Source organism: Pocillopora damicornis, chromosome 1 (assembly GCF_964200805.1).
Source record: "Pocillopora damicornis chromosome 1, jaPocDami1.2, whole genome shotgun sequence".
NCBI classification, from domain to species: domain Eukaryota; kingdom Metazoa; phylum Cnidaria; class Anthozoa; order Scleractinia; family Pocilloporidae; genus Pocillopora; species Pocillopora damicornis.
In genome coordinates this window covers 34,599,141-34,615,629 of record NC_142670.1, presented here as the reverse complement: position 1 = coordinate 34,615,629, position 16,489 = coordinate 34,599,141, and the positions used below count along the sequence as shown (strand labels likewise).

The window sequence follows — 16,489 nt, the reverse complement described above, 5'->3', positions numbered from 1 at the left end:
GCGGAGTACAATAGCTAAGAAAATTATCAAATATATTGACATCCACCCTCGTTCCAGCAGTGCCTCCATACGTGAGTTTTAGCGTGGGGCTCTCGCTTGCTCTCCTCCTTTCATTGCTTAGTTGTTCATTACATGAATATCATGTCGTAAATCTAATACTTATTAAACCACGTCTGCGTCACACATAAGTATTTCCGATTTCACAGCTAGCATCACTCAAAAAATAAAAATAAAAAAGGCAAAGATGCACTGTAAACATGCCTATTTGGATTTAGTCCAGTCATCTCATCAACTTTACCTGGGAAATAAAGCAGGTTCTTTTGCGCTAATTCTCATTGCATAATAGGTAGAGGTGGGATAGAATGCTTAATGTGTCAATCTAAGTTCTGCGCAGTTACCTTTTTGTCCTCTTTTTTTCGCCATGGATCCTTACCATGACAGTAGAGCCGACCTTTAACGTGACAATAAACAACTCAGATCAAAGTGTTATCAAAAGAACTTTTGTGGCTCAAGATTCGTCAAGGCTTTATGGCGTTGTTCGTCGCTTTGGATGACATTGCTCGACCTATGAATGGAGATACCTTGTGAATAGTGATGAAACAGCATAGAAATTCCCTTAAACTTGTAAACTCTCCAACCGTAGTTTCTTTTACCTGCATGCATTTCTCAGAGATATTTTCAATCGTAATGCGGCTATTTCACTGGCCTTGATTAAGATACAATTTAGTTTAAATGTCACTTCTGAAAATAATAAAAATCAAGCATATAATATCATGTTTCTGTGACGTGTGTGTTTCATTAATTTTGCTTCCGCAGTATGCCTTACCTCTTTACCTTTTCTGATAGCAAATTGGTAATTTTGCCTAGTGCTTATTTCTTGCCGTTCGCTTGCCTAGCCCCATCATCACTTGTGCTCGATCTGTACGACCCTGCGTCCAATATCATTTAGCCTGCTATTAGCCCCTATTAGCCTGCTATTAGCACTTGCGGTCAGCAGCTAAAACCTCGTCTTACCTGTAATGAAGTTTCTCCCCTTTCCTCCAATCTTGACTACACTCCTAACCTTAGGGGTCGCAAAGCCTAGTTTTCGTACCATCGGATAACTCTCTCGGGGATTATATCTCAGGAGCAACAGAAGAGCGTTTTAAATTTGAGTCGGCTCTTTTGGTAAAACAAATAATTATAACAAGCATCTTGGGAACGCCTAAGTCCAATTCCTCCCTACAAAAGCAAGTGGAGTCGAGACAATGATTAAAAACAGGTTTTAATATCACTGTATCTTTCAAGTAGATGACCCAGAAGAAAAGAAAAAAGCGTTAAAAAGGGAGTTGATGTTAGTTTTACATCCAGTTTGAGATGAATACGCCAGAACAAGCTTAAAGTTTGTGCTAAGCCTCACTAGAACAGCCCGGGGGAAGTTTTGTTTACCATGCGTCCTCTGTTATTGAGCTCTTTCCTAAGTAAATGATGGCCTAATTATTGTAACACAAGAGGAAAATAAAAGATGGAAATTAAAAAAACAATAAAATGAATAAATGGGTGAATAAATCAAGGTTTAAAAGACCAAAAGAGATTGACCCATCGAGCCTGTATGGTTGTAGTTACTTTGGGGTATGCGTGATGAGATCGCGTGACTTGTCACTGTCCACGCGTGGGGACATACGGAGCGGTCAGCAGTATCTTGATTGTAATAAACGTGATCAAAGATGGCGGCAGTTGGTATCGAAACTGCGCCAGGTTTACAACAACTTTTCAAAGACATTTCTCCAAAATTTAAACCTGTAGAGTCAGAAAGTATTGTGAAAACTTTAAAAAAGAATTATGGAGGGAAATTTGATCTGCTGGATAGTCACGATCTGATGAATTGTTTTCAACTTCTTGAAAAGCATGGCTATGTATCTGACAACAAACTCAACCTAATCGAAGACTTCGTTGCCACAAAATCTGACGAGGAGAAGCTCATTAAGAAAGATATAGATCGTTTCAAGGACTCTCTTTTGGGTAAAGGTGATCCAGAGAAGGAGTTACAAGGACGGAGTGAAGAAATCAAGAAAATTAACAAAAAACTGGAATCGAAAGATACCGTAGTACTAAACTTGTTTGGGTCGTCTGGTGTAGGAAAGACAAAGCTTGCCACCGAAGTTTGCTCACAGTGGCGAGGGACTCATCGTGTTTTTGATTTACGAGAAGCAAAGAATATGACAGCGATCTATTACAAAATGCTGCATTCTCTCGAACTAGTAGTGCCAGTTGGTCATGTTGATCAAAATTATGTTGTTACCAAAGTTCTAGAGAAGGTTGAAGAGTTTAAAGATAAGGAACATGCCGTTCTGTTTATGCTGGACAATGTAGACCACTTTACCGCAGGAAAAGGTAAAGAAGGAAAAAACTTGAAAACGGCTTTCATGGAATTTTTAGTAAAGCTCTCAGAGAAAAGAAGAAAAGAAGAGCGATCTCCTTTAAAGCTGCTGCTCACCTCTAAGACCGAGTTAAGAGGTTCCAAAAGGATGGATGACTTTGAAGTGAGATCTTTAGAGAGGACTTATTCAGAGAAACTAATTTTTCCAAAGGGAATAACTGATGTTAAACCACAGCAGAAGGATAACTTAATGAGTATCACTAAAGGATTCCCTCTATTTCTAAAAGGACTAGGAGCTATTTTACGACAAGAACGAAAATCTCCAGAAGAACTTATTGCAGAAGTTGTGCATGCTCTAAAAAAATTGAAATTGGAGCAGGATGCTGAAGGAATGCTTGCTGGTTTTGAAGAAGAAGGAGTGGATGTCAATCAGATGTTTGCAGTCAGTTTAATGTTTGAGACACTTTCCACAGAAAGGTTAAAGTTATCTGCAGTAGTGGTTTCCTTGTTTCATGGGCCTTTCTCTGTGGCAACAGCTGCCAAAGTTCTTGATATTGACCCTTCAGAGGCCATTGTTCAGTTAGAGGGTCTTGTAGCCAGCGAAATAATTTCTGTTGTCAATGAAGAAGCAAAAGAAAGGAAGTATGACATTCATCCTCTCTTACGGAAGTATGCAGACAGTATCAAGAATAATGAAGATTTTCTTGCTCCTTACCTGGAGGCAAAAGCACGCTTCTATGAATTCTTCATGTCCAGGATGAAGAAAATTGCAGAACTCATTGAGCCAAATTATGTCAATGCATTCAATTTGTTTGAGACAGACAGAGGAAACTATGAGTTCACAGTTGAGATCTCCTTACAACCAGAGTATTTCATTGTTCCAGGTGAATTCCATGAGAATGCTTTAATTGCATCTCTTTTCATTGCAATGCTGACTGATAATCAACTTATCAAGGTGTTTCATTCCTGGGCTGAGATGTGTGAAGATGATGGAAAAACAGGTGAGAGGCACTTAAATTTTTCATGTTACATCAAAATTGTTCAAAACTCATATTTATATAGTCAGTTACCTTTGTCTGAGCAGGCATTTAAGATCTTTCTCTGAAGTAGCTTACATGTAATTTAAACTCATTAGAAGAGTTAGTTTATTATATGGCAAGATAGTCCTGAGGTAAATTTGAGCATTCTGATTGCATCTTAATTGGTCAGGATTTTGCCATATGGATCATTTTTACAGTTACAGTTATGAGCCATGTCTTTTTGATTGCAAAGGCATCAAATTCAAAATAAAAAATTTTGGTTCAAGTTCTCTACAATAAACTTCTTACTGACCTTGCTTGCTTGAGCCATACTGGTGGACATTGGTCCCTGTCATTTTGGTATGGAAGGAGCTGTGCTCAGTCTGTAGTGCCAATGCTGGCCAATATATCCCACTATGGCCCTTATGCTCAGTTAGTATGAAGTTATTATCTCTTTTGTAACTTGAGAGAGTACAAGTGTTATCCTCTCCTGGGCATCCCTGTTATATAGACACCTTCCCATATACAATTATTTGCTTTTGTCTGAATCCCATCATCAGCACTCCTGTCCATCATTAAATCCCACTCTCTTAAGTTTAGACATAGCATTCAGTTTGTTAGATATTAACCTCTTGGCTTTTCTGCCATCCATGGCAGTTGATATAATGAGATTAATGGCCATTTAAACTGTTATTGCAGTTTGGTGATTGGAACAGTGGAAGAGGCTTACATGCATGTAATTACAATTTGACAGAGCCACTTTTGGATTACTTACTGTGCACAAACATGCCACCAGACTTGACCTATCTGGAACAACCAACTCAAATTTGGTGCTTAATGCTACCAGTCAATGAAATTTGAGTGTCTACCTTACTTATAACTTGCCAATCAAACCAAAGGAAAATCTTTAGTGAGCAGGTTCTGTTTTAAAATTAGCCTATTGGACCACTGATGAGCTTAAGGCTGATAAATTGAAAAAGGTGGCTCTGTCATTGCATCTGTCAATATTTCATGTCTCTGAGTTTTTTGGTACATGTACTTTGCTGTTGATACAGTCAATTAGAATTTTTTGATGTGTAGTGCAGGGGCAATCTTGCCAATAATTTTTAAGCCAGCCCTGCACTGTGCAATCAGCCAAGCTGAAATTGTTGACCCACTTTCTCCCTGAAGTCCTATTACCATCACTTATTTGATTCCACAGGTAAACTGGAGAGAAATTACTCAGGAGGGACTTTTAAAAATAATAATAAAAAAGAAAAACAAACAAACAAACTTACAAAAACTTAAAACATGAACTCTTTAAATCACTATTTGGTGAACTGTTATTGAAAACACAAAACGATATGACTTGTGATAATTTACACTTTGTTATTTGTAGATACTGAGTACATTTCATCAGCAGTGATATTTGTTTATTAGTTTTGATTCTCCATCTTCGTATAGGTTCCCTTTGCCGAGCGCAGTTGAAGTCCTGGGAAGCCAGGCAAGTTTCAGATATTGATGGAACAGAGAAAGGATTTGAAACATTGAGGGAAGCCCTGAATTCATTGGAGAAAGTTGAAGATCAAACTGGAGAATCCTTTATGCTCACCAAGGGGCTTTACTTGCACACTGAAGGTGAAATCCTTTGGAGAAACAGAGACTATAAAAAGGCACTGGCAAGTCTGGAGTTGTCCTTAACTTTCTCTGAACCACTGCTTGAGGAGCATACTGATCTTGCAAGGTGCTACAATGCCATTGGAAACAGTTTTTTTGCTCTCAACCAGCCTAGAAAAGCACTTGAGTTCTATGAAAAAGCCTACAAGATGCAAGAGAAATTAGCATCTGAGAACCACTTTGACATGCCAATGTACAAGAATCAGATTGGAACTGCATATGAAGGCCTTGAAGATTATGAAAAGGCAGTTCAATGTTACAGAGGTGCCCTGAGTCTCCTGGAGGACCTTAAACTTTCAGGTTACTGGGATGAGGCACACTTCTTAAGAAATCTTGCTAATGCACTCATGTTTCAAAAGAAATATAAAGAGGCAATTGAACCTTCAGAGAGGGCTTACAACATAAGGATGAAGCTTCTCGGAAATCACCCACAGACTGTGCGCAGCATTTTTCAACGAGGGGTCCTCCAGGTAAATCTTGAACATCCAAAAGAAGCTTTGAAGCTGTTTCTTGAAGCGTGGGAGATGGAAAAGTCACTTGGTGTAGGAAACCATAGTGAAGTGTGGCGAAAGATTATTACAGGTGTGGAAGATATGTGTGATTGGACAAACAAAAGAAAACGGAAGAGGTCATTTAGAAAAGAGGCTTTCAAGTTTTGTCAACGTTTCTGGGAAGAACAAAAAGCTTCTCAACAATTCACTTTCAATATATTTAACAAAGGCATCGTTGATGCTCTGAATGACCTCGCTGATGACAAGAAAGACAAAGCTGTAGTGCAAAAGGAACAGTTTTGGTTCTACGAGGCGAGGTGCAATGCCAACGAGAAAGAGTTTCAAGAGGATTTTGATTTGGAAACTGATAATGACACTCTCTGTGACATGCTGAGTGAGAGGGAAAATCTCTTGGACGAGATAGTGGAGCTCTCTTCTCAGTTTGATGAACACGAGAAGGTGAGGAAATACAAACTGGACAAGGTGGCTTTGTACAAAATGTGTCTGGTGAGAGTGGGTTTCCTTGGAATCAAAGACGGGTTGGACAAAGCGTCATTGAAGATTAAGGTAGAAGAACTTTACAAAGAGACAGGACAAGAAGGAATGATCCAGAATTTTCGAGAGACATTGTTGGATTCGTGGCAAAAGCAGTGGGAAGAAGGAAAAAGTAACGAAGAAACGGAGAAGATCGGCTTGGAAAAGGAGAGAACAATCAAGGGAATTCTCAGTTTGTGCCGGGAGCTCAAAAAAGTAAACATTTACAGACGGTATGGACAAGAAGCATTGAACTTTTATGAGGAAATATGGGAGATAAAACATGCTGAGATGAAGGACCGTGAAATGAAGAAGTTTCTTCGTAAACTCATAGAGTTGGCATCGTCCATTGAAGATTACACGAGCGAGAAATTTTACAAAAATGCATTACAGGTAAGATCAAGCTTATTTATCAACAAAAGTAAACGTCGACCTTGTCTTTTATGCAAGCAGCTTTTTGTATCAGCTGTTTTCTCTTCACTTTGCCCACTCTTTTACTTCCAAGATCTCATTAGTAATTCTCCTTACTGTCTACCAAACAATTCCTATGATGTTATTTCGGATAATTTGGTTTTGGATCAACTTATAATTTCCTTTTGGATATTTTCTTTAATCTCACCACTTGTCTGCTTGATATTGTACTGATATTGTGAGGAGAACTTCTGTCTTGGTCACTCATGGGAGTTAAAGGGTTAATCATTTGATGTATGTTTTTGTTCTGTTTTGCTCTGTTTTCTACTCTGATTTGGTCTAGTTACCACTGACGACAAATCCTCATTGTTGGACACTGATAATGCAAACAGATAAGCTTGAACATTTATCTGGATATATTAGTATACATAAAATTTTTTGATTCATAATTTATCGCGGCAAACAGATCCACGAATTCTCCTAAAAATTTCAGATACATATATTTTCTAAGTTTCTCTCTTCAGCTATTGTGTTTTGTTTCCAGGCGCTGAGGGAAACTGGGAAACATCCAGGAGCCAAATTAAGGCCAAGAGGTACTAATATCATATAAAACTTGAACACCTGAAAGAGAAATCTTATGACGGTTCATGGTGTCCAAGAGCTAGACTTTTTTCTTGTATAGATGCCTGGTTTCCTAGTTTCCATGGCTTTACTAATAACATCTTGCCTTCTCTTGACCTTTCTCTTCTCTTATAGCCGCACAGACTTCTCCTACACCGATGGAAGAGGAGAAGGTTAGTGAAGAAGAAGAAGAATTGGAGATCGAAATTGGTTCAGAAGAAGAGAGTGAGGTTGGAGCTGAGGAGCAAGTAGACACAGATGAAGATGTTCAAACTGAGGACAGAACCATCATCTTCGAGTAAATAACAAAATTGCGTTCTTCGAATAATTATACATATGATCGTGAAGAAGTGCTCTCTGATTGGTCGAGAATTCTCCGTACTTTGCTACAATGAACCCGCTAGAAATGATTATAATAGCGAAGAACTGAATTGGAAATAGCCATTGTTTATCTTTTTACTATGTTTCTGGGGAAGAAAACAAAAGAAAAAATTCAGTTCTTCTGATACTTACTCTAGAAACTTGACTTTAAGAATCACATTCCTTAGGTTTCGCGAGCAGTCTAAGTTGTCGGGCAGTCGTCCGAAACTTAACAACAAGGCAGACTCGTGTATGATTTTATTCTATTTTGTTCCTAACCCAAAAATGTTTAGCATCTTACTTACTTTTCTCATTGTCTATCAAGGAAGAAATAGCGAGTAGCGTAGCCATTCAGATTGCAGCATTTGTGATAGGACAAATGTAGATTTATGCTAATATCGAAGAATTCGGCATTTCCCGTCACCCTTTACGAAGAGTTGTTCTACGATTGTTCGTCAGTTCAATTTTGATTATCTGAGGTCATTCCTAATTCTCCCACTGCATGAGAAAAAGTGCTTTTTTTAGCGAAAGTCTCATCTATTCTATCAAGATGGTATTAAAAAAAAATCTCAGTTACAAGGTTACCACAAATTACTTATTTATTATCTTGTATCTCACAGAGACATTGTAACAGTACAAGGTGGCCACTGGGACGCGAGGAAGGCAGCAACTCACTTGGTATTTCCACCTGGTTTTGTTGTTGAAGACACGGCGCTGACTCTTTTCAGATGGAAACCCTCCCAGCGTTCACCTCCTCTTCAGCCTAATGAAGCCGTAGTTAGTAATGTTCTTGAACTATCGGCAGAAGGCGCTGAAGGTCTTCAGTTCAAAAAACAAGTCACTGTGGGAATTTCGCACAGCGGACCGGACCTTAGAGGATATGAAGTGGTGATAAAGAACTTGACAGACGCAGAAAGAAATGAATGGGAAGAGGCTGAAGAAACAGTCGACTTTCGATCTGTATCAGGTAAAGGCTGGCTTTTATCGTCAATTTATTACACGTTAGGTCTCATTTGAAAATGTCTACCTGTTGATTTCTTAACTTGTCTTTTCCAGGAATTTAAAGTTCATGTTTTAATGCTTCTGCAATACCAAAAAGCCCCTTCACTCAAACAGTATGAAATTGGCTCTTTCAAAACGGTCCGTATGGCGTTAAAATGAACAACGATACCCTACCAAGGCTTTTCCTTTGTTTGTTTGTTTTTTTCGCTTTCGTGTTGTTGTGTTTAGTGTTTTTTTACTTGAATTTGATATGGACACGATCCACCTAATAGACAACTTGCGCAACAAACATTTCTGAGTTTGATGACTTATCATTCTAACATTACTTACACAGTACAAAAAGCTTCCAACGATAACACCATAATATACATACTAGAGAAGAGTGTCGACCTACCTAGTTACATACAGTATGAAAATAAAAGAGCCGAAATGAGGAAGTTTCAAGGCGTTATCAAGTGCAGTGACCCTCATTTAAACTGGTAACTTGTTCTGAATTTTCATCCTTGGCTTATTTTCAGATCTGCAGATGGCTTATCGCGATGATTTTCCTGATTATTGCCTTCCTGTTGCTGAGACTAAAATTACCCAGTGTTCCACATTTGCAGTGGTTTGCCGTCTCAAGGCCCACAAGTTCACCATAACCTCGCAACCGTCCACCCTTTCATTACCAGGCTTCCCATTGGTCAAAGTGCATTTTCCCTCAAACGCAGTCTCCGCCGCAGAAGAATTGCACGTGACTGTCACGGTAAGTGTCTGATTGCGTCAAACAATTACAGCTAGTTACATGGTTCTTTGAATTAAGCAAAAAGATTTTTTGTTAGTTAGTTTTTTTTTCAGTCATTAAATTTATTAAGTACATAATTGTTGTTCTTTTTTATGTAGTCTGTCGCTCTATATAAACAATAGCCTCCATTTGACGCGAAAACATGCTCGGATATTTGTTCGCGAACATTATCTGTTCCGAGATGCGACCAAGGGCGAAGTTCGAGGAAAATGTGAGGAAAACTGTGAGCGTAGAGCTTCTTTTGCAACTCGACGCACGGCAATACGAAGTCTTTTTATTTCGTATGACAAGAAAAAAAAATGCGCGTATGAGCGTATGTAAATGATTATACGCACGTTATAAATTGAAATTTATTATATTTGACTGATTAAGATAATGTGAATTGGCCATCGTTTAGATTCTCTAAAGCTGACATTTCAAATATTAGTTCTGAAGAGGGGCTAACGCTCGAAAAGTCAGCTTAAGATCTCTTTATAGTGGGCAATTTGCATCAAATTATATTTGTAAACGGAATAAGAGGGATGGTAAGTTTTGATCTCAGTAAAGAAATAGAGGAGGATGTTTTTCGTCTTGTCGCGAGCGTGGGACAAAGAAAAAATCTGAGTGCCCATGAGGAATCGAACCTCAGACCTTCGGGTGGCGCCATTGACATTGCTGATCCTAATAGTATGCAGGACGCGTGTCATCTGACTGAACTTCGTAAGAGACCTCGCTCACCGTAGAGTCTCTGTGGCTCAGTGATAGAGCATCGGAGCGCGGAATCCGAAGGTTTGAGGTTCGATTCCTCGTGGGGACTCGAAAAAAGAAATATTTCTCAACGAATTATCTTGTTTTAGAAATGGATGTTACGCTGGCCAAAATTTATTGTTGGCTCGCTCCCTCGACCAACTAACTGAATTTTGTTTCTCTATCACCTTTAGATACGAGAATTTCGCAGCAGAGAGTTAAGAAACAAGGAGATGTTGGCTGGCCCGATACTCAGTATTCTGTGCAGTAAGGAGGTGGAGTTCCAGGAACCAGTCACTGTACAGCTGCCGTTATCCTTGAGAGACACGGAACAGGCTGCTGAGTCATTGGGTATTCCCGATCCGTCATTCGTCCGTGCCCGAGTCTTGTTGCAACCATCTGATGGAACAGAACGAGAATGGACCGAAATTACAGATGTTCTTGATTCCCCCCCTTGGCTGGAGGGAACTGTCATCAAATTCAACGTGAAGCACTTCTCCAGGTATGCCAAAGTAACCATCTGCTTTCAAATTGTTAGATGTTTAATGAGCGCTTTAAGTCACAAGGGGAGCAATATTTGAAAAATCTTAATTCGGAACAAAAAAAACTCAAAGCGAAACAAAGCTTAGGGAATCAAGGTAGATCGGGTTGAAATTAGCACGACGAAATCAGGGAACATACAGCTAAGTTTATTCAGAGCGTGAATCATTTTCTCGCGGTACGCTTGCATCCTAATCTTATTTGATTTACTTGTTGGTAGATCAAAGGTATCTCTCGAAACAAAATCAGATTTCAAACATCATCTTACCTGTGTAAATTCGCCTCACTCGTCAATCGAAATCTTGTTCGCGCACTGTCTACAAGTGATTCACCTCTTGCGCTTTGTAAAAACACGAGCTCTGCTTTTGCTTCTGTTGTATTTTGCTTGATTTTGTTATTGGTAATATTATTATTATTATTATTATTATTATTATTATTATCAATATCGTTATATATTTTTTGAAAGGCAAGGGGATTATTTATGCTTTAAGCTCAAGTTAGTTGCAGGAGGGAGGTAATTCTGGTGTTGCTTTTGTTTCGTTGCAGACTTTGGGGCTGGATAGATTGGTGCGTTAAACCAGTTGTGTCACCAATAATCGATTACGCGCGTAGCTTTAACACAGAAGATGTGCCCCAAGTGGCAGTTTTTACAGCTTGTCTTCCAGCAAATACAAGCTTAGGTTCTACAAAACAGCTGCGTGTGATATGCAGTTCAAGTAACGCGACACGGAAGCACATCAGACATGAGGAGGAATTCTTGTTAGAGGAAGAAAATGCGTGGGATAACATGGTACCTCGCCAAAGGGCTTATGTGTTTTTTTCAGGGAGCGTGGTTCAGCCGGCCGAGGTCGCGGATTTGGAGGACTTTTATGTCAGGTAACACTTGCGATTTTGCATAGCAACATCGATTCCCGAATCATGACGGTCGTATAACGACGGTTACGACTTAAGCTATTGCACAGCTTTTAGCCGTTATTTGTGAATTACTGCTCAAAATGACCGACAATTTCATGGCCCACCTACTTTAGCGAACTTCATCCTAACAAAAACTTAGGAAAATAATAATAATTCTAAGAGACGATTATCCCTAAATTATTATTATCCCTTATCCTGATTATCCCTTAGGATTATCCCTAAATGACCGACAATTTCATGGCCCACCTACTTTAGCGAACTTCATCCTAACAAAAACTTAGGAAAATAATAATAATTCTAAGAGACGATTATCCCTAAATCTTCCTTATACGTCAAGACTTTATTCACCATGTCTTGCAGATTTGAAAAAGATGATTCCATAATAAGAAAGTTGAGGGTACATGTTGTCGACAAAGGATGGCTAAAAATTGAGTTCTTCAACAGCAGAGAACAGAAGGCAGAAAATAAACTGTGCAAACTAGAAATGGACCTTCCCCCTCGAAAAAGAGACATTGAGGTAAAGGTATCATTAGGTGAAAAGCAGCATTTCAAAGACTTAGTTTTGACATCTGTCTCAAACCAAAATAAACTCGACTAAGCCAAACGCCTTCTAACTGAATTTATCCCGATGGATGGGCAGACAGGCGGCGAGAATGCTAAAACGCAGACTGCAGACCGTAAAGACCGTACAGACCGTGCAGACTGGAGAATTATTTGTTATTGACCTAACTTAACCCTTCAATCCGGCATAGCTATGATTATAATATTTTTTTATTTGTCATTTTCCCCGAAAAGGCGGAGGATTTTATCACATCATTTTCAGGGGGGAACGCAAGGGAGATCAGTAGTCCTCAACAGAGCGTAAAGGGGACTATATAAAGAAAATTGAATTTAAGTTTACTGTCAATCAATAAATTTTGTGTTGCGAAACTGCCAAAAACTGTGTACACCGCCCGCCCCCCCTCCCCCACTCCCCGTGATAAATTATGACTGGTCCAGTAAAAGTACAAATGCATTTGGAGTAGAAAAATTCTTTCCTTCACGCACTGTTGGCGTTTCCGTGCCAGGTAAAGGCGGTTTACTGCATAATTACACCCAATTTTTCTCGCAGAAGACTCCCGTGGAGTTTTTTGGAGTTCCTTTGGATGACAACAGCATCCTTCACGATGCTCCGTTTCCGGAAATCCTTGCAGAATGTCGAGGAGTGTTAGAAGAAATGAACAAGGGGAGTATATGGCGAAGTCATGTTGATAGGAACGTCGACGGACAAAATCGATGTAGTTTTTACAAAGCTCTGGCGAGCCTACCACCAGATGACCAACAAAAATGCTTTGAGAAGATCGTTGAGTGTTTGCAAGAAAGTGAGGGAACCAAACACATCGCAGATCACCTCTTAAAAGGTAGATTCAGTTTCGTGAGGTACCCACCACTTCCACGTTTCTCATAACAACATCAGTTCGCTCTTTCCGTACCTTCTAACATGTTACATTCTTGCAATTTTCAATTACTTCGCAGAAATGCCTTTGGCCTCTTACTGGGGATACTGGAGATGGGTACTTTTGATTTACAATCAGACTATACGACGTAAAGTCAAAAGTTTTTGTTTGTTGCGAAATTTCAAAATAATGACTAAACGGTGAGACCATTTCATGCAACATTATTTTGGAAGAGCATGTGCTGTTTGCGACAAACATGATGTTGAACGAAAATGCGGGATCTTTTTGCCGAGGTTTGACTGAAACTGTCAACAGGTCTTGGAAATCGGTCATAAAATGGACAGAATTCCAGGTTTTCCGGTGGAACAGCCGTCGCCAACAGAGTAAAAAAGGGGGACTTTACAAAGTTGATTGATAATTACATGCCAAATATCACCAAATACTGGAGAGCCTTAGAAGGCATCATGTGAATTGTGTCGTGAAACTCGACTAATTTGTATTTTTTTTTCTTCAGCTGAAGCTTTGATTAGGAAACCGCCCTCTGAAGGTGTGCTTGATGTGATAGCTGAGAAATTGAGGACAGGTCCAATGTGGAAGAAATTCGCCAGAGAATTGAAGATTAAGCAGTGTGTTATTGCCAATATTCAAGAGGACGAGGAGGATGGACAGGAGCGCTGCAGGGCAGCACTAGAAACTTGGCGTCAGGACAAAGGATCTAAGGCTACAAGTAGAGAGTTAATGTTGTGCTTAACGAACATGGGGTATGGTAATGTGAACTGGCATATAATGATCGAACTCGACCTTGTTACCAGAGATGATATACCACCGGAGGAGAGGGAATAATCGTTGTTAAAAAAAAAAACTACGTTAGTAAAGACCTGGTTAAATATGAGTGCTCCTTTCTCACATCACTGTGTAACAGAATTTGCCTCATGAAGGCGTGATATCATTACTGAAATAAGAGGACAAGAAGTTCCTTGAACACCTCATGGATGTTGGGTCGCCTGTAAAATTTGTCCTGTGTGACCAGGGGAGTTATTGTCAAAATCCTTCTGTTTTCCACAGAATTGTTTCTCTGCAACAAGTCGCAAAAGTTTAGAATACTTTAAATAATACAATAATCGTAGCCATAAAATGAGTTGCCCGAGTCGTTGACTCTTTTCTAGTGGGCTTCAAGTAAATAAACATAGCTAAAAGATTATACAACTATCTTTTCCATAAGAATGTAGACATATCATGAACTTTTAACTTAATTCCCTTACATTTGATGTAACGTTTTACCTACCTCTTACTAGCCTCGTTTTCTCGGTCTCTACTATATTAGAAGGGACCGAGAAAACGCGGCTAGTAAGATATTTCCTTTATTTATTGGTGTAAATAGATGGGGAATTTAGCGGGTCTTACGATGAAACACGGCCTGCTAAATTGACCAATCATAGCTCACGTCGTAAGATGCAGTAAATTTCATCACACTTATATTCTAACAAGACCAAACCTCTTTTCTATCGTTTTTCACTCTGCGCCACCCCTCTCTTTTCTTCGTGTTTTGTTTGTTTGTTTGTTTGTTTGTTTTCACAGTTTTCTATTATCTACAATTTTCATTCATCCTCTAAACCCATTCAAACAGTCATGATAGTTTATGATAGTTTCAGCTATCACGCGCGTCTGAACAAGAACTTCCACGCTTTGTCATTGACTATCATCAACTATCATGACCGTTTGAACAAGGCTTCAGGCTTTAGAACTACACATCTTAATCAATGCATAATGCAGAGCGTTCAAAGAAAAAATATCTTATGAAAGAAAACTCACGATGAAGGTTATTGAATATAGACATAGTTTTTATCTAATAGAAAGTTAGGATAAATTTTTATGCGTAGAAATTGTGCTTCATGATACAAGCTGTTCGTTTCTTCATTTTACGAAAGAAAACTCACAAGGATCGTGTACAAATATATAAATAATTTTTTCTACTAGAAAGTTTATATAATTATTTATACTTAGGACTTTTACTTCAAGATACAAACTGTAAGTTTATTTTACTAGAGTGCACTGAGAAAAAAATATATGTTTTACGAAAGAAAACTCACAATGAACGTAGGTAAATATACAACTAATTTTTATCTAATAAAAAGTTCTTCTCAAGACTTTACTTCATGGCACTCTATTTTACCTTTAGAGTTATATAAAGAAAATTAGCGCAAAAGAACCTAGCTGCTTTATTTCCCAGGTTAAGTTGACTAGACGAGTCAACTTGAGTCAATTTTTTCTTTTTTGAGTGATGCAAGTCGTGAAATCGGAAATACATATGTATGACGCAGACGTGGTTTAGTAAATACTAGATTTAAAACATGATATTTATGTTATAACTGACTATACAATTAAAGGAGGAGAGCGAGCGAGAGCCCCACGTCAAAACTCACCTATGAAGGCACTGCTGGAGCGAGAGTGGATGGCAATATGTCCGATAATTTCCTTAGTTATTGTACTTCACTAGACTATTTATGTCACGAATGTCCCACTTGTTACACCAATCGAACAGAAACGGATATTTCCCAGGAAAAAAGTGACCAGGATGTTGCCTACGGGTGTATGCAAGTCAGAAAATCGACTTTCTCTTACATATAACCGTTCGAATGGCTGGCTAAGCAATAAAATATGAGACACAGTTCAAGCTACTTTCTCCGCAGGATACACCCATACCATCTATTTTTCTTACCAATTAGATATCTCAGTGAAGGAAATCATACAGCACTATGGTCTCAACTTTAGTACAAAAGTCTGTAAACAATATCATCGTGACAAAAATTTAGAGCAAAACGAATATATTAATGAAAGACCAACATAAACCTAAGATGAACACCACGAGCCAGAACTTAAATACTAAAAACATTTGAGGTGTTGAAAAGAAAAACTCATGAAACTTGGTGGCATTTCTCGTGATGTTTTCGTACGACTAACCATGTTTCTTCGTCGGCATTCATCATCAGATCTTACGTTCTGGAGATAGTGATGGCAAGTTTAAAAGGATTGAATCAGAAAAGTTGTTACAATCAAACTTGTATTAAGCGGTCACCCCCTGTGAATCACGTGGTGACCCCGATAAAAAAAAGTCATTTTATGCCATAGTTGAGCGCTTAAAGTTAAAGGACTCACTCAAAAATTCTACCAACATTGATTTCGGAAGATAAATATGGATAAACTTTTACGTGATAGATTATTCGTAGTTTTATCTGAGTGGTCCCACTTTAAGTGATCGTTCAATCCAGGTGGGGTAAAATACAAACAGGCCGTTAGGACTCAGTAAAGTAAGCCGTTACTTAAATGTTTCTACACGACAGGCAAACTTCGTACTGCTAGGATCAGTTAACAATTTTATTCATCCAAACTTCTCGCGTGCTTCATATCTCGATGAACGCACAGCTGACGTATGAACCAATTGTTTTTTAACATTTTCAACCCGATGGAAAATTTTTTTCTCGAGGGATACGTTTGCTGACGTCATGAGCGTGCTTAATAGGAATATGAAGCACGCTCGCGCAATTAAATTTGATGAGACAAATTTACTAGCCCTGTTATAACAATGTTTGACGAGATGATTTGAGGAGATGATTGTGAGTTTTCTTTCGTAAAAC

At 38.8% G+C, this 16,489-nt stretch overlaps 1 protein-coding gene across 1 annotated transcript; it reads left to right on the top strand.

Annotated features, from left to right (window-relative positions):
- The first annotated feature begins 1,685 nt into the window (after window positions 1-1,685).
- On the top strand, window positions 1,686-15,006 carry LOC113686843 (uncharacterized). The gene is made up of 11 exons (XM_089202548.1): window positions 1,686-3,360; window positions 4,822-6,452; window positions 7,015-7,063; window positions 7,227-7,389; window positions 8,072-8,418; window positions 8,972-9,198; window positions 10,158-10,465; window positions 11,050-11,379; window positions 11,779-11,935; window positions 12,530-12,818; window positions 13,369-15,006. The coding sequence occupies exons 1-11, from the start codon at window positions 1,707-1,709 to the stop codon at window positions 13,695-13,697; spliced, it is 5,484 nt and encodes a 1,827-aa protein (XP_089058674.1). The 5' UTR covers window positions 1,686-1,706; the 3' UTR covers window positions 13,698-15,006.
- The last annotated feature ends 1,483 nt before the right edge of the window (window positions 15,007-16,489 follow it).

What these genes read in the sequence shown, in the direction of transcription:
- LOC113686843 (XM_089202548.1), top strand. Translation starts at nt 1,707, where the DNA reads ATGGCGGCAGTTGGTATCGAAACTGCGCCAGGTTTACAACAACTTTTC. An exon ending in TTTACAAAAATGCATTACAG is followed by an intron (nt 6,453 to 7,014) that starts GTAAGATCAAGC and finishes TTTTGTTTCCAG; the next exon opens with GCGCTGAGGGAAACTGGGAA. An exon ending in TTGGAGGACTTTTATGTCAG is followed by an intron (nt 11,380 to 11,778) that starts GTAACACTTGCG and finishes CATGTCTTGCAG; the next exon opens with ATTTGAAAAAGATGATTCCA.